At 37.7% G+C, this 25,522-nt stretch overlaps 2 protein-coding genes across 2 annotated transcripts in view; both read left to right on the forward strand.

Annotated features, from left to right (window-relative positions):
* Positions 1-4,203: 4,203 nt before the first annotated feature.
* kpna2 (karyopherin alpha 2 (RAG cohort 1, importin alpha 1)) lies at positions 4,204-10,301 on the forward strand. The gene is made up of 10 exons (XM_022665047.2): positions 4,204-4,349; positions 4,852-4,992; positions 6,224-6,309; positions 6,421-6,686; positions 6,789-6,883; positions 7,365-7,628; positions 8,450-8,683; positions 9,097-9,279; positions 9,376-9,525; positions 10,049-10,301. The coding sequence occupies exons 1-10, from the start codon at positions 4,281-4,283 to the stop codon at positions 10,136-10,138; spliced, it is 1,578 nt and encodes a 525-aa protein (XP_022520768.1). The 5' UTR covers positions 4,204-4,280; the 3' UTR covers positions 10,139-10,301.
* A 1,312-nt stretch (positions 10,302-11,613) lies between these two features.
* The window catches only part of smurf2 (SMAD specific E3 ubiquitin protein ligase 2), an 83,449-nt gene continuing 69,540 nt past the window's right edge, over positions 11,614-25,522 (forward strand). The window contains exon 1 of the mRNA XM_049467631.1: positions 11,614-12,088. Within this exon, the coding sequence (XP_049323588.1) occupies positions 12,037-12,088 (52 nt within the window). The 5' untranslated portion in view covers positions 11,614-12,036. The remainder of the gene's footprint in view (positions 12,089-25,522) is intronic.

Raw genomic sequence — 25,522 nt, forward strand, 5'->3', positions numbered from 1 at the left:
GAGGTCTGTAGATGGAAGCACATTGTTGATGAAAGAGAAAGAAAGGTCAATGAACAATTTCCAGACTGATTCTGACTTACCTGAAAGGCTGAAAAGCATCTAAGAATGCTTTAGGGGTCCAACATCAGGTTCCACTTCTACTAGCCAAAAACTGAGGACTCCAGAGGAAACAGACTTGCCAAGACCGGACAGATGATGACTGGAGCAACATAGCCTGGCCTGGTGAATCATGATTTCTCCTGAGGTACACTGATGGTACATTATATGGCACTATAATACAAAAGTATTCGCTCACACATCCAAATTATTGAACTCAGATGTTCCTGAATAACTTTCGTGTCCACAGGTGTTTAATAAAAGCAGCAGCTAGGCATGCTGGGACTGCTTCTACAAACATTAGTGAAAAAAATTGTCTCAGGAGCTCAGTAAATTCCAGCACTATGGTACCGTGATAGGATGCAGCACCTGTGCAACCAGAGTCCAATCATGAAATTTCACTACTCACTACTAAATACTCCACAGCCAACTGTCAGTGATATTATTATAACACAGTGGAAGAGACTGGGAACGACAGTGACTCTGTGCTCTGTCAGTGTAAAATAACAGAGCGGGATCAGCGGATGCTGAGGAGCATAGTACACAGAGTTCACCAACTTTCTGCAGAGTCACTAAACCAATCACTACACACCTCCAAACTTCATGTAGCTTCAGAGTTCATCACTACACACCTCCAAACTTCATGTAGCTTCAGAGTTCATCACTACACACCTCCAAACTTCATGTAGCTTCAAAGTTCATCACTACACACCTCCAAACTTCATGTAGCTTCAGAGTTCATCACTACACACCTCCAAACTTCATGTAGCTTCAGAGTTCATCACTACACACCTCCAACCTTCATGTAGCTTCAGAGTTCATCACTATACACCTCCAAACTTCATGTAGCTTCAGATTAGATCATCACTACACACCTCCAAACTTCATGTAGCTTCAAAGTTCATCACTACACACCTCCAAACTTCATGTAGCTTCAGAGTTCATCACTACACACCTCCAAACTTCATGTAGCTTCAGAATTCATCACTACACACGTCCAAACTTCATGTAGCTTCAGAGTTCATCACAACACACCTCCAAACTTCATGTAGCTTCAGAGTTAATCACTACACACCTCCAAACTTCATGTAGCTTCAGAGTTCATCATCACTACACACCTCCAAACTTCATGTAGCTTCAGAGTTCATCACTACACACCTCCAAGCTTCATGTAGCTTCAGAGTTAATCACAACACACCTCCAAACTTCATGTAGCTTCAGAGTTCATCACTACACACCTCCAAACTTCATGTAGCTTCAGAGTTCATCACTACACACCTCCAAACTTTATGTAGCTTCAGAGTTCATCACTACACACCTCCAAACTTCATGTAGCTTCAGAGTTCATCACTACACACCTCCAAACTTCATGTAGCTTCAGAGTTCATCACTACACACCTCCAAACTTCATGTAGCTTTAGAGTTAATCATTACACACCTCCAAACTTCATGTGGCTTCAGAGTTCATCACTACACACCTCCAAACTTCATGTAGCTTCAGAGTTCATCACTACACACCTCTAAACTTCATGTAGCTTCAGAGTTCATCACTACACACCTCCAAACTTCATGTAGCTTCAGAGTTCATCACTACACACCTCCAAACTTCATGTAGCTTCAGAGTTCATCACTACACACCTCCAAACTTTAGAGTGTAGCAGGCCAAGCAGCTCCATCCAAGCCTCATATCACTAAATGCAGTCTAGCAAATGCTTTTGGCAATAAAGTGTATAAATTAACGCTTAAAATATATCACTGTGTGTGTAATACATCTATATAATATACGAGTTTCACATTTTAAACCAAAATACTGAAATAAAGTAACTTCAATTATATTTCATTTTTTTAGATGTACTAGTAAATTTAATATTGAAGACTATATTAAACATGCTGAATTATTATGTAAAAAAAAAACATTAAACAAACCAGAATATGTTTTATACTTTATATTCTTCTATAAGTATTAGATTTATCTTTGAAGACAGATCTGCACACTCCTGGTATTTTAATCTCAGTATCTTCATGAGGGAGAGTCACCTGGAATAGTTTTCTCAGTGTCTTGAAGGAGTTCCCAGATGTGTTGAACAATAGTTGCTGCTCATCCCAAACCACCTCAAATCACCATCTCAGTTCATCAGGTTTAGATCAGGGACATTGTGGAGGACAAACACTATTTTTTTACTGTTTACTACATAATTCCATAGTCAAGTCAAGATTCAAGAGGCTTTTATTGTCATTACACAGTACAGGTACACAGTGTAGTGAAACCATGGTGCAACATGGAACAATAAGCAATAGACAACATAAAGTGCAGGAGTGATGACAGTGCAACATAACTATAACAATAAATACAAAAGACGAGACAATTTAAGAGAGAACAGTGCAGTACCGATACGGTATAGTAAAGTGTTTAGTGAGCATAAGGTGCAGAGATGTGTAACATACTGTAACATCTACCTCAGTTACTGAGGTAGATAATGTGTGTCCCTTGGTCGTTTTCATGTCTTTAATATATATATATAATCTATACAACTTGGCAAATAAGTCCAAACTTTTGACTGTTACTGTATTATATTCTATGACTTTCAAAGAATGCACACACATTTTATAAAATCACTAAAATATGAATTAAAAACCTTCATTAAGCTAGTTACACTGCACCACGTGACCTTCCCCAAACACACACACACTTCAGATAAAGCATACAAAACACTGAATCAGCTCTGCATTAAACGTTAATAAGAATAAATCGTGTTATAAACCGATAATTAATCTGTTTTATGTGATTTTCTCCTCATTGCACCGCATTCCTTTTTTCAAACTTTAAAATCTCGCGAGAGTTCGCTGACGCCCCACGCCGGCTTGTGATTTTTTTAAATGAACCAATCAGACGCTGCTTTTGCTCAAACGGACCAATCAGATCGCTGGAAGCGGGAATTTAAAGGTCTGTATTACAGTTTCCGCAGCTCATTTCCACAGGAGAGAGGCGGTAAGAGTCCTATACTGCTGCATGTACTTTAAATATTCCTCTTTAATATTAATTTTATGCATTTGTATGTATTAATAAACGGTGATACGTTTGGTTAATTAGCTAGTTTAGTGTGTTAAGGCTGTGTGTAATGCAGTGGGAGTGTTATTTAACTGTGTTATTTAATTTAGGTTAGATGTTGCATCTACAGTAGTTAGTAGTGTGGGTAACTTACGTGTGTGTAAGGCAAAGGTACATTATTTTAAATTTTTTTGTTATACATGTAACAACGGTTTATTTTGTTTTACTTGTATTAACTTGTTTTAACTTGTATTAACTGTGTAGTTTTTAATGTTAGCTTTATATTATTTGTGTTCTATTATTATAGAGTTACTGTGTTGAACTTCCAGCCGATAAGAACATTTTAAGTTACAGTTAGCTGGCTAAATATTTTAATAATTATTATTAGATTCAGTGCCTTTTAACATTTGATTGTATGTCAGAATTTCAACGTAAACCTATAATGCCTGTGTTAGGGAATGTTAAATAAATGTGCCTTTAAGGTTTTTTTATCCCCATAATCAGCCTTAAAATGCTAATGTTAAAGTAGATTAAAATACTTTTAATGTTGATTTAATGTCAGAATTGTAACATGATTCTCCAAACATCCTATAATTCAATGTGGTTTTTTTTATTTATTTATTTTTTTAAACCATAATCAGCCTTCAAAGATGCAAATGTAATGCAATTAGAAAAATAAACGTTTGTTTAATGTTTCTTAATCAGGGGTACAATCACAAAAAACAAAAAAAAAAGTTTTTTTTTTCGTTATCAACCTTGAGAGATGCAAGTTAGTGTAACCAAAAAGGAACGTGGACATTGATTCAGTGTTCTTTGCTGTCAACAGCTGCAACCATAAAATAAAGGTGTTCTTCTGTGATTAACCTTTAAATGTATAATGAAACAAAAATGTTTGACAACGTTTATTTAATGTTCTTTGCCAACAGGGATTCAACCACAGAAAAATTATCAAAAAAAATCCTCTAATTTTCACCTGTGAGAGGCATAGGTTAATGTCACCAAAAATGAACTTTTTTTTTTTTTTTAATATTATTGTTCATGGGTGTGGCAAGTTTTGATAATCCTTCTTTTTCTTTTTCCTGTTTTTTAGGTTTATTTTCAGCTTGATTTTGATCACCTCTTGCTGCTCTTCAAAATGTCTGCTGCTGCCAACGAGAACACTGCTCGTCTGACCCAGTTCAAAAATAAAGGAAAAGATACTACAGTATGTGCTTTTGACTTTTTTTATTATTATGTTACATTAGGGCATTTTCCAGACTGGGGTTAAACCTAGTCTTAAATATAGGAAGAATGAAATATGAAACTAAGGTAGCTAAAGTACCTGTCAAGTTTGGACTCCTTCCCATTCAGTGTTATTCTTTGTGTCTTAATCTGATCTGTAGAAGAAGCTGAAGTATAAAACCTTTTTGGTTTTATACGTTTTGAGAAAACTCATTAAGATGAGGTGTCCAAACTTTTGACTGCTACTGTATGTACCTGCAAAGTTTGTATAGTCCTTATAGAGAAGTATGACTTAATGGAGCAGATAAAAATGAACGCATGTCCTCCATTGCTATAAACTCTCCCTATCATTAAGCCATGGAACAGTGTAAGTGTGTTTGAATTAATTATGCTTGGTCCATTTCTTAATTGCTAAATGCATCAAATCTTTGACCTTAATGACAGTTACTCCAACAAAAAAATAATTTGCTTTGACTGTTTTTTAGGAGCTCAGGCGAAGGAGGATCGAGGTCAATGTCGAGCTTCGAAAAGCAAAGAAGGATGACCAGATTATGAAGAGGAGAAATGTTGCTGTTCTCCCAGATGAAGTTACGTCACCTCTGCAGGAGAAAAGTCAGAACTGCCAGGTAATGAACAGGATAGGAGTGTCTTTCGCTGTTTTTAAAAGTGCGTTAAGGTTCTTCACACTTCTGTTATAAATACAATATGGTTCATTATAGAATCCATAATGTAATTTGATAGTCAAGAAAGTGTACAGTCTTCATTTATTTCCCTCTCCAACTTGTTTCTACAGTTGAGAACAGTGGGATGTGTTTTTTTTTTTTTTATTCAATACACAAAATTACTTGATTTAGTGCTGTTTTTTTTTTTTGCATTATATTTTAATGTTTTAATTTTTGCTTGAGGTTTTAGACCATAGAACATCTAACAATACAATATTTTAAGCAGCGTCCAATCAAGCTGTGCTGGCCCTAAACAGGGCTCCAGACTAACTCAGTCCCATTACCCAGGGAAGATGGGGAGGAAAAATGTGTTGTCTATGGACAAGATAAAGCTCTTTTTGGGTACTATAGAGAGAGAACTGTAAAGCTTTAATATTGTCCTGTTTGCTATTTTTCTATGCCCCCTACACAGGATGGTACAATAATGCACTGGTGCAGGGTTTGTACAGTAAACTTTTTTTTTTTATTTATTTTTTATTTATTTTTATTTTTTTAATTTTGAACTAATACGTAAATCAGAGTACTTTAGCCCTACACAATAAATCGCTGACACACTTTATTATTGAGGATTCAGTGTCAACTAGGGGTGGTTGATATGGCCCTAAAATAATACATTTTTATGGTATTTTTGCAATAACTATATTTTTGGTGATATGACAAAACTGGAAAATAAATGCACTACTGCAACAAAAAAATGAAAATGTAATTTTATTATTGCATATGTTATGATGGGGCACACCCCTAACTGAGAGATTTAAACAAAAAAATACAAGAATTTTATTAAATTTGTAACAGAAGTCAATGAATGTAATGATACTAATAATTCACTCCATATATCCAGGATTAAAGTAAGATAAATGATAAATATATGGTAGATGTATATAATGGGAAATGGAAACGGTTTGAATAATTCTTTTTTTTTTTTTTCCCTATTATTATTATTATTATTATTTATTTATTTTTTTGGTAAAATAATCTCGCAAGTTACAGTAGTTGTTTATTGTAACCTTTGAGTCACTGATGCAAAGATTTTTACTTATTTTATTTTTATTATTTTTTATAAATGTGAAGATTTTAATGTTTTAGATGTATACACTTTTTATTATAACCTGATATACTGATTGTGTTGATTTAGGCTCAGCACTGGACAGTGGAAGAGATTGTAAATGGAGTAAACAGTAACAATCTGGAAACTCAAACGCAAGCAACCCAAGCAGCCAGGTGAGTAACCAGAATTTGGTGCTATTTAATCACCAACTTTAAGTTTTTAATTTTTTTCTCTTGTGTAATTTTGTTCATTGTAACTAATATATTTAATGTTGGTCAATTTAGGAAACTGCTTTCAAGAGAGAGGCATCCACCAATCGACCGAATCATCAGCGCCGGCCTGATCCCCAGGTTTGTGGGCTTCCTAGGCATCGATTCTCCCCCGATCCAGTTCGAAGCGGCCTGGGCTCTGACTAACATTGCATCTGGAACGTCTGACCAGACCGCTGCGGTTGTGGAAGGAGGGGCTATCCCAGCTTTCATTGGGCTGATTTCATCCCCTCATCCTCACATTAGTGAACAAGCTGTTTGGGCTCTGGGCAATATTGCTGGTAGGTGCTGGACTGGTGACCTGTGAATTAATCTGTGTCTGGAGTCTTTTTAAGTGTATGAGTTCAATCTTAATCTTTTTTTTTTTTTTTTTTTTTAAATAGGTGATGGTTCTTCCTATAGAGACAAGGTCATCAAGCACGGTGCTATTCCTCCACTTCTGAGTCTGCTTGCTGTCCCAGATCTTTCTGTGTTTGCAGTAAGTTAAAGTCCTGTAGTTCGTTATTTAATTTTTTAAGAACAAGAAACAAAAGGTAATATATCTGTAGTGTTGAACACATTCTGGTATAGAAAATTAGGTGTTAAGCAAATAATTAAAATGCACTGTGTTCAGTTTAGCTGTGTATATACTGTTAACTTGATCAGTAGTTTGAGACCACTGTTGAATAATAGCTGATCGTTCATGATAGTCTGGTAGTTGCCTGCTCTAGTAAAAGAACATCCAGAAAAAAATGTAACCTAAAAACAGATTTTTAGAACTGCACAGGGCTAAAACCTAAATCTTATTGGGGTGCAGAGCCCCCTGATGTTGGCTGACTTTACCCTTTAGCTCAAATTTAAAAGACTTAAAAAAAAAAAAATTGGAAGGACTAGTTTGGGAGAGGCACTGGCACAATGGCTTCCTACCACTAGGTGGCCCCAAACCTCCACTCACCCCCTTTTTTTCCATTTTCCAACAGTCTGGTTACCTGAGGAATCTCACCTGGACGTTGTCTAACCTGTGCCGCAACAAGAACCCTGCACCTCCTCTGGAAGCTGTACGGCAGATCCTGCCAACCATCATCCGTCTCCTTCATCACAATGATAAGGAGGTGCTGGCAGACACCTGCTGGGCGGTCTCGTATCTTACAGATGGTCCGAACGACAGGATTGAAGTGGTGGTCCAGACTGGTGTGGTTCCTCGTTTGGTACAGCTGCTTGGCTCTGGAGAGCTGTCCATTGTGGTAAGTCTCTATTAGTCAATGTATGGCTTGACTCTTCCAACAGCACTCATTTAGTGCAGGGGTTCTCAAATGGTCTCAACATTTTTGCAGCCCACTTTTATTGAATACAAACCAAAAAATTAGTTTGGATAAAAGGTTTGGAGGATATTAACTGATTTGTATTCAGCAATTTGAGGAAAGCAATTTTAGATTTAGTAATTTCTTATTAAATAGTAAACATGTTTTATATGTAATGCTTGAACAGAAAACCTATATATGAAAATATGTTTATGTTAATATCTGGTGGAAAATTAAAGAATGCTGGTCTTTTTAAGGAGTTTAAAGGAAAGAAAAAAGAATGCATCAAAATTTGGGGCAGATTTGTGTTGGGACACAATTTGTAAAAAAAAATATATATTTTTCATTATTTATTAATTTGTTAAAATTAACTTTTTTTTTTTTTTTTTTTAATTATCCAAAATATTGCATGATCTTCCCCCATAAATAAAATGCATAAATAGTCATGTAAATAAAACGTGTAATTTTCTCAATTTTGTTTAGCATATTTCTTGCAGCAACACATCTTAAAACAGTATGCAGTTAAACAATAGCTTACACAGTTTACAGTAGCTCTGTAATTAAGCATACATTTATCATTTGATCTACATTCCTAACTTGTTTTCTTATGATCTATTGTGTTTTTTTTTTTTTTTTTTTTTTTTAAATACGCCTTGTACGAATGTATACTTTAACATATTTTGCTTGTACTGCAGTGTGAGACTTGGACACGTAAAACCTGGGCATTACTGTATTAAACAAATTATTCTGTGCTCTGTTCTCAGACTCCCTCACTGCGCTCTATTGGCAATATTGTAACTGGCACAGATGAGCAGACCCAGGCAGTGCTGGATTCAGGAGCTCTCCCAATGTTCACCAACCTGTTACGGCACCACAAAAACAACATCCAGAAGGAGGCTGCCTGGGCCATGTCCAACATCACTGCAGGCAAGGACACGCAGATCCAGGAGGTCATCAACGCTGGCCTGGTGCCCCACCTAGTGGAGGTTCTCAAGCGGGTACGTTGTGGGAAGTGGCGTGGGTGGTGCCTTACTGTAACAAAAATTTCAGTAATTTCAGTGGGCTTACTGCATCATCAGAGAGCAAAAAATCATCAGAACTATATTATACTGATTTAATGCACAGAATTTAATATGAATCACCACAATATATGTACAATGTTGCATGAGACAAATTAAATTGTATGCAATGCTACATAAACTTTCTATTACCTTTTAAACACTTATAATTTGGCAAATGTTTCAGATGTCCATTATATCCATTTGGTATAATCTATTTTAGGAAGTATATTTGATGCACTTGGACTTTTATTAGCTCAAACTATGATTTGATTAATTAATTTTTACATAAAACATTTTAAATCATTTCACGTCTTGATATTAAATTAATCTTCTCTTTTCCATCTATCCAGGGTGACTACAAGACCCAGAAAGAGGCAGTGTGGGCAGTGACCAACTTCACCAGTGGAGGCACCATAGAACAAGTTATTTACCTTGTTCAGGCCAATGTGCTGGAGCCACTGCTCAATTTACTGTCTGTGAAGGACAGCAAAACCATTCTAGTAATTTTGGATGCAATCAGCAACATCTTTCTGGTGAGTTCTTCTCAGATTGGACTGATCTGTAAATCTATGATCTATGATCTTTCTTGATTGGATTTGTTTCTTAATGAGCCGTTTCTGATCCTTCAGGCTGGTGAGAAGATTGGCGAGACTGATAAGCTGTGTCTGATGATTGAAGAATGTGGAGGCTTGGATAAAATCGAAGCCCTGCAGACCCATGAGAATGAAATGGTGTACAAAGCCTCACTCAACCTCATTGAGAAATACTTTTCTGGAGAGGTAGGTGCTATAACCTGGCCATTATGACCAATGATTCTCGTTTAAAACCTAAACTGTTCATTTACATTTTTCTAACTGCTTTATATCCCTTGCACATTTTAATCTGACTTAATTTTAAAGCTCCTATTTATTTATTCTTGCATGCATACAGGTTTTCTTTAAGAGTTAGGATAACACTTTATTAATCCCTGAGGGGAGAATAATTTTCCATCAGCTTACAGATGCACTCTATCAAGTTATCAGTAAAATATTTTATTTGTATTTTCTAGCATTTATAAGTTCTATTAATTTAGATAAATGTACTGTGTATTTACATTTATATATAACTGTGTACCACTGCTGTAATATAGTTACATTGTGATTTTTGTGAGTTTTACTGCTGTAGGATTAATAAAGAAATCTAATGTTTAAAACAAGCAAATATAAATTATGCAACAAAAAAATCTAGTTTTTTTGTCAATATGGACTTTAGACCTCTTTAATGTACAGTATTCATTTTTTTATTGAATTACCCTTCTTTCAGGAGGAAGAGGATGAATGTGTGGCTCCTGAAGTTACAACCGATGGCTATGCGTTCCAGATTAATGACAACCAAGGCACTTTCAACTTCTAAACCTCTTCTTCTGTCCCTGCTCCTGTTGTGCGGATGTGTTCTATATGTTCTGTCTTCTTGTTCAGTGTTTGTGATGTGATGGGCGTCTCTGTTCTTCAGAATTGTACATATGGAACTGTCCATTTTATTATAGTGTAAATAAAATAAATAAACAAATGAGAAACAGTGTGGTTGAAATACTTTTGACTGTGACTTTGGAGATTAATTTTTTTTCATTTTATTTAATTTTTTTTTTTTTTAATGGGAAATCTTCATGAAAAATGCTCAGTAGTCCTGGAGTAGGCATAAACCATGTATAGGGAACTGGCCCATAACACAATGTGGCAGGTAAAGGGGAGAACTAGAATAAGAGAGGTGTGTGTTTTTTTTTTTTTTTTTCTTTTTTTTTTTTTTTTTTTTTTTTTTTTTTGGGGGGGGGGGGGGGGGCTCTGTCTGATTCTGTTACTTTCTTCGGTCTCTGCCACTCAGTCTCTCAATACCCCCTTTTTGTATATTTTTACTCCTTTTCTTTAATTCTGTCTCAATCTTTTTCTGACTCATTCTTGCTCTCACTCTCAATGTTCTTTCCATTCTCCCTCTTTTTCTCTGCATCTTTTATCTAATCTTTCTCACTCAGTCTCTTATTTTCCCCTCTACTCATTCTAGCACTTTTGGTCTCACTATCTCCTCCATATTTTCACATTTTTCTCTTGCTCATTCTCTACCTCATTCTTTCCTTTTTTTTATTCTGTCAGTTTTTCTTGCTTTCATTCTCCATATTCTCTTTTTTTTTTCTATTTTCCCTATTTTATTTTTGTTGCCTCTTTTTATATAATCTCTCACTGTTCTTTTACTGTAATCTTTCATTCTCTCTCCCTATTCTCACATTTTTCTCTTGCTCATTTTAATTTTTTTTTTCTTTTCTCCTTCCTCCAATTTCCCCCCCCCCCCCCCCTCTCTTTTTCTTCAATTATCCCCTCTTGGGTTCTCTTTGCCTCTTGTTCTCATCTTTTTCTCTCTTGCTCGGTCCATCCTTTCCCCTTCATTCTTGCACTCTTTTAGTCTCATTCTCTCATTTTTTTTTTCTCTCCTAAACTCTCATCTAATTTTTATTGCTCTTTTTCTCCATATATATTTTTTCAGTTTCCCCTTTGATTCTCTCTGCCACTTACCTCATCTTTCTCACATTTTTTTGCTCATTTTCTACCCCTCATTCTCACTCCATTCCTATTCTTAAATTTTCTTTTTCTTGCTCTTTTGTACATATTCTCATTTTCTTTCTCCTTTTATTCTCCCTGCCTCTTATATAATCTTTTTTTTGTTTCTTAGTGTCTTTTTTTTCCCTTTACTAATTCTCTCTTCCCTTTTTTTTCCCCCTACTTCCATTTATTCTTTTGGTCTCACACTATCCTATTCTCACATCTCTCTTTTTCTCTCTATCATCTATTCTCCCTCTCTCCCTCTCTCTCCCCTCCCCTCCAGATCTGAACATATGCCAGTAGGCAGTGACGGACTGTAGGCAGTAGGGTGTTCAGCTCCCTAGTAGCAGTGTCTCCCTCTCTGCTCAACTTTTCCCCCAGGCTTATACTCAGTCCTCCTCACTGAATGGGCTCAGGAGAGGCGCGTACAGCTCCATCAAACCCAATACTCCGTTTTAAACCGATTTATCACCGTCTAAACCGCTTTTTAACCTGAGAAAACTGCACGTAGCTAGTGTAGAGAGTGAGTGGACATGGCTCCAGCAGCGGCTCCGTGCACATCCGGGCCATAGCGCAGCGCCTCCATTATTATTCCCAGCTCACTGTGAGTGAGAGAAAGCGGCCAGGCTGGCTCAGCGCAACGAGCAGAAAACGGGCAATAAAAAACAAACCGGGGCTTTAACACGGGATTTCTCCGACCAAGCTGGAAAGATAAGGGACATGTCTAATCAAGGGGGAAGGAGAAACGGGCCTGTGAAGTTGCGTTTAACAGGTAAGAGCGCTGGAAGCTGAAGATGATGAAGCTGCGAGAGACAGCCGCCAGCAGCGGCTTTGGTGTAGCTAGCGCTTAGCTGTAGCGTATTCGAGTAGGCTAAGCTAAGTAGCTAGCATAGCATGAATGAGTAAATATCTGCAAAATGTATCGTCTAATAAAAGATAGTTCTAATTTAACTATACGTTTAATTATTAAATAGTTAGCTGGCTAAGTCTGAGCTCCTATTGATGGGTAGTTAGCTAACTAGCTAGCTAACCTATCGTAATCTATGAGGCTGGCTAGTCCTGCTAGCTGTGATTAGCTAGGCTAGCTAGCTTGGTTGCTATGGAGCTTAAAAGCCTAGGTTATAACCCAGCGTTTGGTTAGCTAGGTTAAGTATTTAACTAGTTTAATTTGCAATGTTTAACATTATTTAGCCAATGTTTGATCAAAATGTTATTTGCTATTAATAAACGTGAAATATTTAAGTATTTAATAGTGTGATACTCATAGTTTTAATCGTTTTATCAGTGCTTTTTTCTGTTTTTAACCTGTGAGGTGGTGAAATATCCTTTATAATTTAAAATTAGATCCATAAATGGTTCCTAGACGTAGTCATTTATTTACCACATACCAGACATTTATTTCTCACTTTATTCACTCTTTCATTCTCTCCTCTTTCTCTCTACTTATTTTGTTTAGGGAAATAGTAGTTAATTACTGCAGAATTCAAGTTACGTCTAATAATAGATGGGTTAGCTATCTAGCTTATATTTGACTTAAATGTACTTTGCCTTTTAGAAACTTCAAATATTTAACGTTAAGTATTTATTGGTGTAATATTCTTAGTTTTAATCCGTTTAACATAGTTTTTATTTTCGTTTTAAACTGAGGTGTTGAAATGTGCTTTATAATAAAAAAAATATATCCATAAATATTTATTTTTCAGTCATTCAGTCCCTTTCATTCTCTCCTCTTTTTCTCTCTGCTTATTTAACGGGAATTAATGGTTAATTACTGCAGGATTCTAAGTCTTATAATAGCTAGCAAATATATATGTTTATATATGTAATGACACTGTAATTTTGAGCTCCAATTGCTAATATTAGCTAACATAATTTCTGTGGAGCTTAAAAGCAGAGCTAAGCTAAGTACGTAGTTAAATCTGCAGTTTGTATACTTGTTTCTATATTTGAATTCAATGTACCTAGTAATATTTCAATATTTGATGTTATAATATTCATAAATGTAATATTTTTACAATGCTTTTTGTGTTTTGAACCTGTGATTTGCTTCATATTTCAAAAAGAATTGAAAAGATCCATAGGTTAAGTGTTCAGATGTTATAAATCATAATCTGTTAACCAGTTGTTTCACCATCTCCGTCTGGAGTTTTAAAGCTGACATAAGTCATAGCTATGTTTTTGAATCTGCATTTTGTATATTTGAATGAAGTTTACATCACTTTAAATAAAAGTGAAATATTTAATGGTGCCGTTCATTGATACATTGAATTTTAACAATGCTGTTTTTATAAAATCTGGAAGTGCATCTGATTCAGCATTTTAAAATACCAAAAGCAGCCTTTAATCAAAAGGTTGTGTGGCATGATCGGACCATTTATAGAGTCAGCCATTACTAATAAGATAAGAAAAACATAATTGCTTTAAGTTTTAGTTTGGTAATAGGTGGTACATTTTCTTAAATGTTTCAGAGACTTTAAATTAAGTTAGCTATCTATACTTGTTTGGTATGGCTGGGGTTTGCACAGTTCCTACTGTCACATAAGGCTGGGTTCAGTTTAGCTAGCTATGAGTAGTAAGTTAAAGAAAGCCAGTTGACTTCTTAGGTTTTCTTAGGACTTCTTTCTTGCACACCCATTGAATTTCACACCCAGGGCTTTTTCTATAGCATCCATTCATGTTAAATCACCCTGTTTGTAAGCTAAAGAGAATGCCCCATTTTTGTGGGGCAGATTTGAAAGGCTGGCTATTGTCATGTTAAATCAGGCAGACCAGATTTTAACTTGTGTCTACTGTTATTCTGCCCTCTCTGCTTGCTTGTATGTGTAAATTTGGGTATTGGGGAAGTTACATGAGGCTACGACAGTTCTAGCTTGTGTGTCACTTTTGGCCCAGACAGCTTTTCTTGGTGCCTGGAGGGGGTTTCCTTTGGCTTCAGGTCCTTTGGCTTCAGGTCCTTTGGCTCCAGGTCCTTTTGCTCCTCTCGCTCTCAGCTCTGTTTGGTTAGTTTGTGCTGTTTGAATACACAGCTAACCGAGCCTGAGGGTCTGTGTGTTTTGACTGGTAGAGGAAGATGACCGCGTCCGTGTTTGATGTCCGTCCAGGATCAGCGCTGAGGCAAATTCCAGGGTTTTCCATTCGTCTGGAGCGGCCAAGTGCAATATTGAAGCTAGTATGGTTACTGGTGGGATAAAGTGGATGAGAGTGAGAGCATTGAATACAAGGTGTTACTCAAAATTGACCTTTCTTGGTCGTGATATCTTTGTGTTCTTTTTGTAAGGAGCTTGACTTATTGCCATGACTTAAAAAAAAAATGATGAAGCCTAGACACTTCAGCACTGAATCAGGAAGCCCCTTGAGCTGGTTTGGAAAATCAAGAAATTCAGGTGCTAATATTTGCTTATTTTGAGTATGGCCAGATTGTGGCCATGCAAAACCCCATAGCTCCCCTATACGCCATCAATATGTAATATAAAAGTGACCAAACAGCCTAGTGAGACTAAGCAGCCTATAGGTTCATGTTTATGTCCATTTAAAGCAACGCTCTCTGGTATTTTTGAGTGCAAAACTGTATTTTCCATTTATGGTTACATTATTTGTACATAGATAGATAGTACAATTTGGGTAGCACATTATGTAAAGGTAAACCTCTGTGGCACCATACATCTGGGAGTACAAACACTTCAGACAGTTCTGGGAGAGCCTCAGATTCAGCATTTCAAAATGCCCAAAACAGCCCTAAAAAGTTGTAAAAGTCATGATCGAACCATCTATAGAGCCAGTTATTTTCGTTCACTCATGCCAATTGATAAAGTAAACTTCATTACTTTATACAAGCATTTGGGACAAGTCTATGAGTTTGTATTTTTGAATTATCTGGAGGCATTCACGGCTTGATATGCCATTAAAAGAAAAAAATTAACACATTTTTATTTTCTGTTTTAATCTCTGAGATTTAGAGAGTTTGTTTCATATTATCACAACCTAACCTCTATAGAGAGTGGCGAGGAATTTCGAGTTTCCCTTCTAAATTGAAGATCAGACGATAGTTTCACTGAGCGCCATTCATGTATGGAAGTAATTCCAGCCACGTTGGTGTTCACACTGTGTGTGTGTGTAGTTAAAACGACCATTAGCTGTGTCGGTCTGACTCTGCTGCCAAATTTCAGAGATGCATTTGAGCAAACACTTCTCCGTTCTGTTTAACCAGCAGCGAAAACAAACCCGAAGCGTGCGAGGGGAGAAAAGTGCAGTAATTGCACATCATTTGTAAACGTTTTTCTTTTCCGACTGAGGGCTCTTAAATGATTGAAATGGTTCCACCAATTAATGGACTGGGACTGGATTTCCTGTTGGTTCAGCTGCTTTGCGGGAAGGACAAAGGCTGAGGCGGTCACGCTTTTGAGCTGCCGCCGTGGTTCTCTGATGTGCAGATGTGGAGAGGAGAGCGTTCTTCAATTTGCACACAGGGACCTTACAAACAAGGAGACTTCAGCAGAGGTCTGTGGTGGCAGGTGAACAGCAGAGCAGGTTCAGTAGCTTGGTGGTCACCCGTGGTGTTCACTCTTGATAGGTATTAAAAAGAAAATTTGACTGTTGACCTGGATTATGGAACCAAGTGTATGTACAGGTACATCTCAAGAAATTAGAATATTATTGAAAAGTTACTTTATTTCAGTAATTCCATTAAACATGTGAAACTCATGTATTATATAGATGTATTACACACAGAGTGATCTAGTTCAAGTGTTGATGATTATGGCTTACAGCTAATGGAAATTCCCAAAATCAGTATCTCCGAAAATCCAAATAATACATAAGACCAGTTGTTACTTTTGTCAGTGTGGGCAGTGTGCCAAGTCCTGCTGGAAAATGAAATCTGTATCTCCAAAAAAATTGTCAGCAGAGAGAAGCATGAAGTGCTGTAAGATTTTGTGGGAAAACAAAACTGCACTGACTTTGGATTTGATAATAAAACACAGTGGATCAACACCAGCAGATGACATGTCTCTCCAAACCATCACTGATTGTGGAAACAGCTTGGACTGTGTGTCTCTCCACTCTTCCTCCAGACTCTGGTCCCTTGATTTTAAATGAAGTTAGCAAAATTTACTGATGATCATTTATGGTTTGAAGAGCCGTGCCATCTGCTGGTGTTGGTCCACTAGTGTCCACTCATTCTGTTACAAAGAGGCTTTTTTCTGTATAGTTCAGATTTTTCCTTATTCAGAAATATTGATGTTTCTCAGTATCTGGATCAGTTTAGCTTTGTAGTAGACAGAGGTGCACTGGAACGGACGTGGGGAAACGAGATCTCAGGTCAGCACTTTTGAGACACTTCATGAATACAGTCTCATAACCGTCTCGCAGCTCAGTACCAGCTGTGTCAAGTCTGTGTGGCTTTCACCGCAAGTCTGCCTGAAAGCTATAACGTTTGTAGACATTTCCCGAGCACAGTCTTAATTCTCTCATTTCGGCAGTGAGGCCTTGAAGGCCTTGTTCCTTTAGAGTCCTGTCTGGCTCTCTGTGTAATGTTCTGCAGATGCTGATGTGGAGGGCCTCGTGCCAACATCTGTGCTTGTAAACCCCCAGGTGCTCGAAGTGCTAGCCGTTACTGTTGTGCAGGACGAGTCTGTCTGTCTGTCTGTCTGTCCGTCCGTCCTTTCCTCTCCTTTTTTCAGTGTCTCTTATTTCCTCACTGATTGCCCTTGGTCGGAGCTGAACTCATTTAAATGTGAGAAGATATTGCACCTGTCAGCTTGCCAGCGGTCCTTCACCGTGTTTTCCCTGTAGTCGTCTGCTCTCTGTCAGCAAAGCACAGCAAAACAATTAACTGATGGCTTCAAGTCAAACTTTTACAAGCCACAGCCTACAAAGCTACTTGAATTGTTTCGCCGTTGAAGCGTATTTCTCTCCTCTCTCCCACTCAATATGTTCACTCTGTGTTTGTCTTACAGACACGAAAGGACGTTAAATAAATAGTGGAGAATTAAACTTTAGGCCAACATTTCTTTCACAAGTGCACAGAAAATCAGTTAATGGTTCCGTTATTTGTGTAACGCTGCAGTTAGTTTTCCCCTTTGGCTGTTAAGGCAGTACTGCTCTTTTAATTAGTGGAGTTGTGTGTAAATTAGGGTTCTTTCTCACCTGTAAGTCTGGTCCAAGGTTTGTGCGTTTTTTTACATTTTTAGTGTGCTATCCATTTAGGTTCATTTGTAGAAGGGTGTACATCCAATACTTGCATGTTGTCAATTTATTAAATTGTCTTTTAAGGTCAGGTGTTATGCTAAATTCAGTGTACCTGCCAAATTCCAACTCCCTTGTGTGTGTGCGTCATGCAGTAGAATAGGTGTAACAGATTCTACTCAAATTCCTTTTATTTCTGTTTATAAATAAGGGTTAATCTACACTTACATTAGATACAAAATCACCAGCGAAATCTTATATTCATACTGTTATACTCATACTGTGGGCACAACACCAGGTCTTTTTCCTTTTTTGTTGTTTAATGGGTGATAGCCTGTTTCATCTTTATTTAATTTGATTGTAAATTTGATCACACTTATTCACACAGCTACAAACCAAACCATTGTTAAATGTGCAGCCCAAATATGCCAATGCACTCTATATTATCCAATCCTGAGAGCTGGTGATATCATATAATTTGTTTCCATTTTGCTTTCTTCTCTCGCTTTGCCCAAAGAGCTAGCATCTAGCACCTTTATTTTTTACTTCTTGATAAAATGAGTAATCCTACACATTCTGTTACATAATGTATCACAAGCAAAATAATTAAGATAAACTGTATTTGCTCACTCTATTTTTTCATCCAAACAGATGGACCTAATCTAGGGCTGGGTGATATAAAATCACAATTTATATTAACATACTAAATGATAAAACGTTATCACGATGCCTAACTCTATTATAAATTAGTCAGTTTCAGTTTTAATGGGCTAAAAGAAACTGTTTACAGGTTTCCATGTGAGAAGTCAGGTCCTTCACTGTTGTTCACTGGGACAAATTAGCAGGTGCGTGTGCTGTAAGAGTTCAATGTTTTTTATTTTATTCATTTGGTGCCCGTTCAGATGGCCTGAGCTAAAGAACATTGTCTAGTTATCTAACTAACTAAGACTTTGCTCTCTCAGAAAAAGTTTTTATCAAAAGTACTCAGGTCGGTTAGTCAGAAACAGCTGTACTAAGCTGTCTGATACTCTGTGTATCTGTACAAGAGGCTAGTTTAGCAAGTGAGCTTCAGAACTATCAACCACGGGGAAAAAGGCGCTAAGTTATGTCCGTCCAGTTGCTCTATCATTCTCATCTACATGTTTATAAGTGTGAGAGTTTCAGTCAGACTGGCTTGAGTTTGTTCTGTGCTTCTGTTAATGTTAGCGATCATGCTAGTTAAGTAAAGTCCTCTGATTAGAAAAACAAACTAAACTTTATATTTAACCATTTTTAAGTTTAAAAATCACCAAGAATTTAATGGTATTGTAGCCACATTAACAAAGGACTTTTTACACGAAGCACAGTTTATGCAAATCCCTGCCCCAGTAATGTTTTGACATAGTTTGATAAAGTAAGACAAAAGTTGACAAAGTATTTTGTATTGTGCTTTTCAATAGTGTTGATTGGACAGTCTTTTCTGTGTCTTGTATGAAGCTCTGGACCCTCAGGACCCAGGACACAGACCAGACAGGAACCCTATAGTCAGCACTCACCCAAAACCGCACACGGTAGTGGTGGTCTGGTGTAGGATGGGGTGTGTTTACCTGCAGCAGGTACAGCATCGCTCAGGCGGTCATCCACGCTTCCTCAGTTCTGTTTTGTTTAGTCTGATTCTGCAGAGCAGACCTCTTTGACTGGAGTCGGGCATTTGATACTACAGGCCTCCAGTGTTCTCTGTTCACAGCATGAAAGGGTCTGTCTCTGCTTAGCCTTTCAGCCTTTGTGGTTCAGAGGGGCTTGTTCTGAGCACACATTTTACATTCCTGCTTGTGCTTGCTTGCAGTCTTGTAAATAAAAATGCTCCTTTAGTGCAAATCTCTAAAAAATGAAGAGACTAAAAATGTAATAAAATGTTGTGTTTTTTTTACAGGCAATAGAAAGGTAAAAGCTATCTATAATGTTGAAATGGGTACTAATTAGTATTATGTGTCGGCAACAACTTGGTGATAGGATATGTGTAGCATGTTACAGAAGTTGAATTAATTTAATATCACAATATTACCATATATTGTGATACTGTAGGTAAGCCAATGTATTGCGGTTGCAGGTCTATAAAATATGAATAAAAGTTTACTTTTTATCCTATTAGAATAGTGTGACCTTACAACACCAGAGGGCACACATCTAGTAGGCAGGTTTAAAAACAACACAAAATAAACCACTGTCTGACAACAATATTTACTTCTACACTGGTAATTAAAAATTGTATTTTTGTATTGTATTTTTAAAACAAAATATTGCAATACATCAAAATGTATTTTCTCACCCCCCTAGTTTTAGGGTTGTGTTGTAGTGCTTTCTAGTGCAGCTAGCTGATAATATTATCTTTTTATGTTTTTTATAGTGAAGACAACTGTTAATTTAGCTGTTTGTCGCTGTGTGATATTACATTTTAAAACTTGCACTTCTTGCAAATCTTCACTTCTCCAGCCACAATCTCTCTGGCCTTAAGCACAGCAACTTTGGCCTGAGTAACATTTTGTAAAACAATCTCTTCTAGATCCAATTCCAGGCTGAAATCCACTGGTTCATAACAGTGTGGCTTTAAATGATGTGTGATATTGCGTAATAATTTGCATGTGTCCTCACAAAGTCCACTCAGTTTTTACTAGACTGAACTGCTTTGAAGCTGAATCATCTGGTTTAATGACTGTGATTATAGCTCATCAAATGAATGCTGTATAGGGGTCATTCACCTGTAAGGAAAGCACTGGTTTTATTCAGATGCCAGAGCACTATTTTGACCTTGAATATCAAGCAATGTCACAATCTGATCTGAATACCTTACCACAGTTTCTGGTAGGATTTCTTTCAGTAGCAGATATAGTGCAATCCATCCAGTTACACCAGATTACCTGTAATTTTCACACTAAAATCCTTTTATTTTCCCAAATATCCGCCTTGTAGTCCAGTGCGCCTTATGTTTGAATTCTACCAGTCAGGTTGTAAAAAGCAGCAAAGCCACTCCGCTGAAGTACAGAGTTATGCAGGAGCTTCAGTGAAGTTTCTCCAGCACCAAGGCTGAAGCAGCAGCATTAGCATTAGCCGATAACCACAGTGCTAGCTCTTTCACCATTCATAGGTGAGTATATCGGACTGTAGTCTGCGTGTTTACTGTGAGAAATTTGTGTAGATTAACAACATGGTGATGCCCTTGTTCCTTACTATTGTCACTTAAAATGCTCCTTATAATATGGGGCGCCTCATAGTTCACAAAATTATTGTAATACCATACAATTTTTGCAATGTTCAGTTTGATCACTGAACAGTTGGACCACTAATGAGATCCTTGATATGCTCAAAAATTTATATTGTTGATAAAATAAATTTCGTCTTATTGCCCAACTTTACAACCACACAATTTAAGTAAGATGCGATGCTGATTAATCCTGTGGTAAAATCTCTTTATTTTTTAATAAATAGTTTATATAATGTGACGTTCTTGTTTGTTTGTGATTTACTTTTTATTAGTAGACTTTTAAAACAACAGTTTTATAGTGTGTTTAATATCCCTATAATACCATCTGAAGTCCCTAATCATTTGCCTCACTAATGATTGTAATTCAGTGTTTTATTTGAGTCGTAAAACTGGCAGACAGGGACGTGGCCCACCCATACTGAATTACTGTCAGATTGCTCTGTTTATTGCAGCAAATTTTGGGGAATGTTAGGGGTTAGGGATCTTTTCTGACTAACAAACAGATTTGAGTGTGGTGATAAGCTGTCTGGTGGCTGTGGAGAAATGACTGTTTTCTGCTTTCGTTAAGCTCCTGCTCTGTGTGCCCAGCTGAGGATTTGGCTACGTCCTCCTGTAACTGGCTGTGTGGTGAGAATTGGGTGGAAAAGTATTATGAAATCATGGTCCTCCTCCAGGACTGAGGAAACTCTCTCCATCCTTTACCTGATGTAATATGCATCACTGTGGGTTAGGACGTACGTACCTCTCCAGAACCTGGAAAATGTGTTGGTGTGCTGCTAAATGATGCAGGCTGTTTTCTTTGTCATTATTTGGCGTGCATGGTTGCCATCTGTGAGAGGAGTGTGATAATAAGGCAGTAAATCCTAAGTGCAAAAAGTGCAAACGAGGATAAAATGATGCCTGGTTCTTTGCCTGGTCAGTTGTTTTGGCTAATTGAGTGATGCTGTTGTCAGTAGGCTCTATAATATCTACCAACACCAAGAGGTGCACCAAAAGCTGTCTATTTTCTGGTCTATTTTCATACACAAGGCACACCGGATTATAAGGCGCATATAAACGAGCACTGCATTTTAATCTACACATATTTCTCTCTTAAAACTGTTAATTTGGTTGAGTAAAGCGCTTCTGTTTATCTACAGTAAGCTTAGATTTATAGATTTCCACTTAGGCTCACTAAACAGCGCTACACTGAGGAATCCTGAGTGTTTTGGTAACCCAGGGCGATATTAGCTAGCGGTTTGTCCCACGTAGCTTGTTTTAACACGGTAAACGGAAAGGCTACAGTCTGATATACTCGGCTCTGAACAGCAAAAGGGCTAACTAGCGCTTAGCGTGGTTAGCGAGTAATGCTAATGCTGCTCAAGTAGTACTAGCCAGGGTTAGGAGCAGGCTACAGTCCGATAATACGCAAATCTGAACAGCAAAAGAGCTAGCGCTTAGCATCGTTAGTAGCTAATGCTAATACTGCTACAGTCTCGAGTCTCGGTGCTGGAGAACTAAACTATACACTGTACTTCAGCGGAGTGGCTTTACTGCTACTTAAAACCTGACTTTTAAAATTCATACATAATGTGCACCTGATTATAAGAAGCACTGTTGTTTTTTTGTTTTTTTTGAAGAATCAAAGAATTGTAGGTGTGTTTCATAAAAATAAAATAAAATCCGATAGTTGTAAGCTATTAGCTAGTTATTAGCTGTTGTTTCTGGAAGTCTTTTCTAGGACATAGCATCTTTGTTTTGCCTCAGCTCTGGTACTATAATTTGATGAAAATGTAAAATGTAAATGGTTTGGTAATTTAGTAGACAAACAAAATCTACTTTTGTTCTTGTCCTTTAGGCAGTGATGTAAACTCAATGAAGGTAGTCTGAGATGCTTGGTTTAAGATAGAGTGCCTCCAAATAAATAGGCAACTTCCAGCCATTATTACACAGGCTCTGGTTGCAAATTTGACGTGTTCAAGCACATGTACGCACTTGCATTTCCAGTGTTCTGAGACTTCTTGCAAAAGAGGCTTATATAACTCACTGATGTTTCTCTCATAGGCCCCCTCCCTCAAAATGTTCCTTTAACACGTACAAAATTATAATGTGCCATATGGTGATTTGTTAAAAAGAATGATGGGGAAATTATGGTACACTATGAAACGTAAACCATTACAAATTGTCCTCTTCGGCAGAGGAATGTCTCTCGCTGTTAACATCGCTAAGCTCACCAACCCTCCTGTCTCTGCTAAAGAGATTAGTGAACTCCCATTCCTCCATGGCTCCACTCCATTACATCATATTAGTCTGAAGAGCCAAACTGCGCTTAGAGACCCCTTCAGTACCTTGTTCACCAAGTTTTTCTCCTTCACTCAAAGTCTAACTGGAATCCGAAGAGAAATGGACAAAGTAGTAGTGGTTTTGGATCAGCAGTCAATTGCGACCTTGCTTCATGGGTCAGCGGCATTACAAATGGAGGGGTCCTTTTCTCTGTGCTGTTTTACATCTGTGTTAAATAAGACATATGCTTCCTTGAGTCCTAAGTAAAGAAATAGTGTAAAAGTTAAAGAGAGAAATTATTTTAAGGCACATACTTTAACAAATGTACTGTATTTTATATGTTTTTCTTCAGGTTTTCCTTCTTTAACTGTTTTCCAAACTAACTTTTTATACATTAGAATTAAACAGTGTGCATTTAAAGCAACACTGACAATACACACTGGAATAACATACTTTTGATGCTAATTTGGACTTGGAACGCTGCTAACTTCAATATGTAGCTTTTACTGCACCATGTCCACATGCTTCTTTTGCTTTCCGGTGGTCTTGTATCTCTCAGCTTGTCCAGAAATTGTGTCCTTTAAGGGTGGCTCAAATATCAGATGGCTCATTTTGACTGTAGGGGGACACGTTTGCACAGGAAGGAGACAAATTCTAGCAGGGAGGCCGAATTTGGCACAACACTGGGAAAGGCAGCTCTGCAAATTGACAGCATGCCTAGTGTATGATTCACACCATGCTAAGAACCAGTTATTGCCAAGTATAGGGAGAAGCAGCCAAACCAACCAAAACTAACCAGACCAAAGACCTTGGTTCAAACTTTTAGCCATAAAAAAATACTAATTCTAGGGACTCCGGGTGGTCCAGCGGACGATTAGCAGATCGCCGGTTCAAGTCCTGTTCATGTAGTTCGCCATCGGCTAACGGAGCCCCGAGGGAGCACAACTGGTCTTGCTCTCTCTGGGTAGGTAGATGGCACTCTCTCCCCACATTATTTAAGGGTGATGTCTGCAGTACAAGACATCTGTGAGCTGATGTATCGGAACTAAGTCACTGCGCTTGCCTCCGAGTGTGCTGTGATTCTACTTGGTAATGCTGCACCAGCAGCAGCAGTTCAAAAAGAGGCAGTGTCTGACTTTACATGTATCAGAGGAGGCATGTGCTAGTCTTCACCCTCCTGGTGTTGGGGCAACTATTTCTAATATAGGTTTTTCCTTTATTGTGCTTTTACCTTTAGAACAAGTAAAAGAAAAATTGGTCTCAAGTGTCTTAAGTGCACAATGCATCGACGTTTTGACCTTTGACTGCCTTTTGGGACTTTTAAGTCTTGACTTCCTTTAGTTTTCCTTTGTCTGAGAAGGTTTTACCATGGGAACCTGGTTCGGATGTGTGTTCTGTGGCTGGATGTCTTTTGTGGCTGTGGGTGTTTTCTCTTTCCTTCCAGTGGCCAGTGTAAGGGGGCTTCCCCTCCCTCAGGGATGGTGGGAGTGAGGGAACTGCTCTGTGAGCCTGGCTGATCACTGGATGAAGGCTTACCTCGAATATGAGAGGAGCCACGTTCTAGCCCCCGGGTTTGCCCTGGTTAAACCTGTCAGAGGATCTCGTCACTCCAGCTTACTCTGCATATCAGTCTTTAGAGAAATGCTGAGTAATTGCTGCTGTCAGATCTCAGCGCTGCAGGTACTCCATTAGAACCAGCTAGGAGGCTCTTAGAAAGAAGGCTTTGAAGAGGTGTGTTTCCTCGCAAGCTCTCAGCCCACAGCTTGCCCACAGTGACTCAGGCTATTTCAACCGGCTTATTCGATTACTTATAAGAGACATTTAAACGCAATAAGCCAGTAGTTGCAGATTAGACCGCCCACATTGCATAGAAAGGTTTCCTCTGAATCACAGAGCTGCGGAGGTGTGCTTGGGTTTTTACGAGTAAGAGATGACCAATATTTTTTGAAATTCATATGTGTGTTGGTGGGAGTGAAGGTGATGTAATATATACTTTTAAATGAAAAAAAAGGAGAAATCAGAACAAGTCTACCCTATATTAAAATGTGTACACTGTCAACTGTCAACTAAAGACCAAAGAAATTCATATTTTGAACAACCTCTGACAGATTTAAAATTTTCCTTGGTACAGACTTTTAAGGCCATATTTTAGCAATCTATAGTTGAGCCATCAACTGTGCAGCCTAATTTAGAGCATATCAGTGTTTCTTTGCTATCAAAACAATGAAAAAGTATGCTAACATGGCCCAAAACATGCAAAAGGCATGTACTTATGCTGTTGATTAAGCATGAGTGTGTTTTGGCCGTAATATAAAATATACCAATCACCGTCACTTGCCATTCCCTTTAAGAGCTAGGTACACTTTGACTTTGTCGGATTGCTATTTTAACAGTGCTACACTTCTGCGGTTGTCAGCAGAGGAAACTGACATGCTCATTCATGCTGTGTATGTGTGTAAGCGCAATTTACATGAACACACAATTCACATTCAGACCACCACGCCCACTGGCATATATATA

The sequence above is a fragment of the Astyanax mexicanus genome, chromosome 19, assembly GCF_023375975.1.
Source record: "Astyanax mexicanus isolate ESR-SI-001 chromosome 19, AstMex3_surface, whole genome shotgun sequence".
Taxonomy (NCBI): Eukaryota; Metazoa; Chordata; class Actinopteri; order Characiformes; family Acestrorhamphidae; genus Astyanax; species Astyanax mexicanus.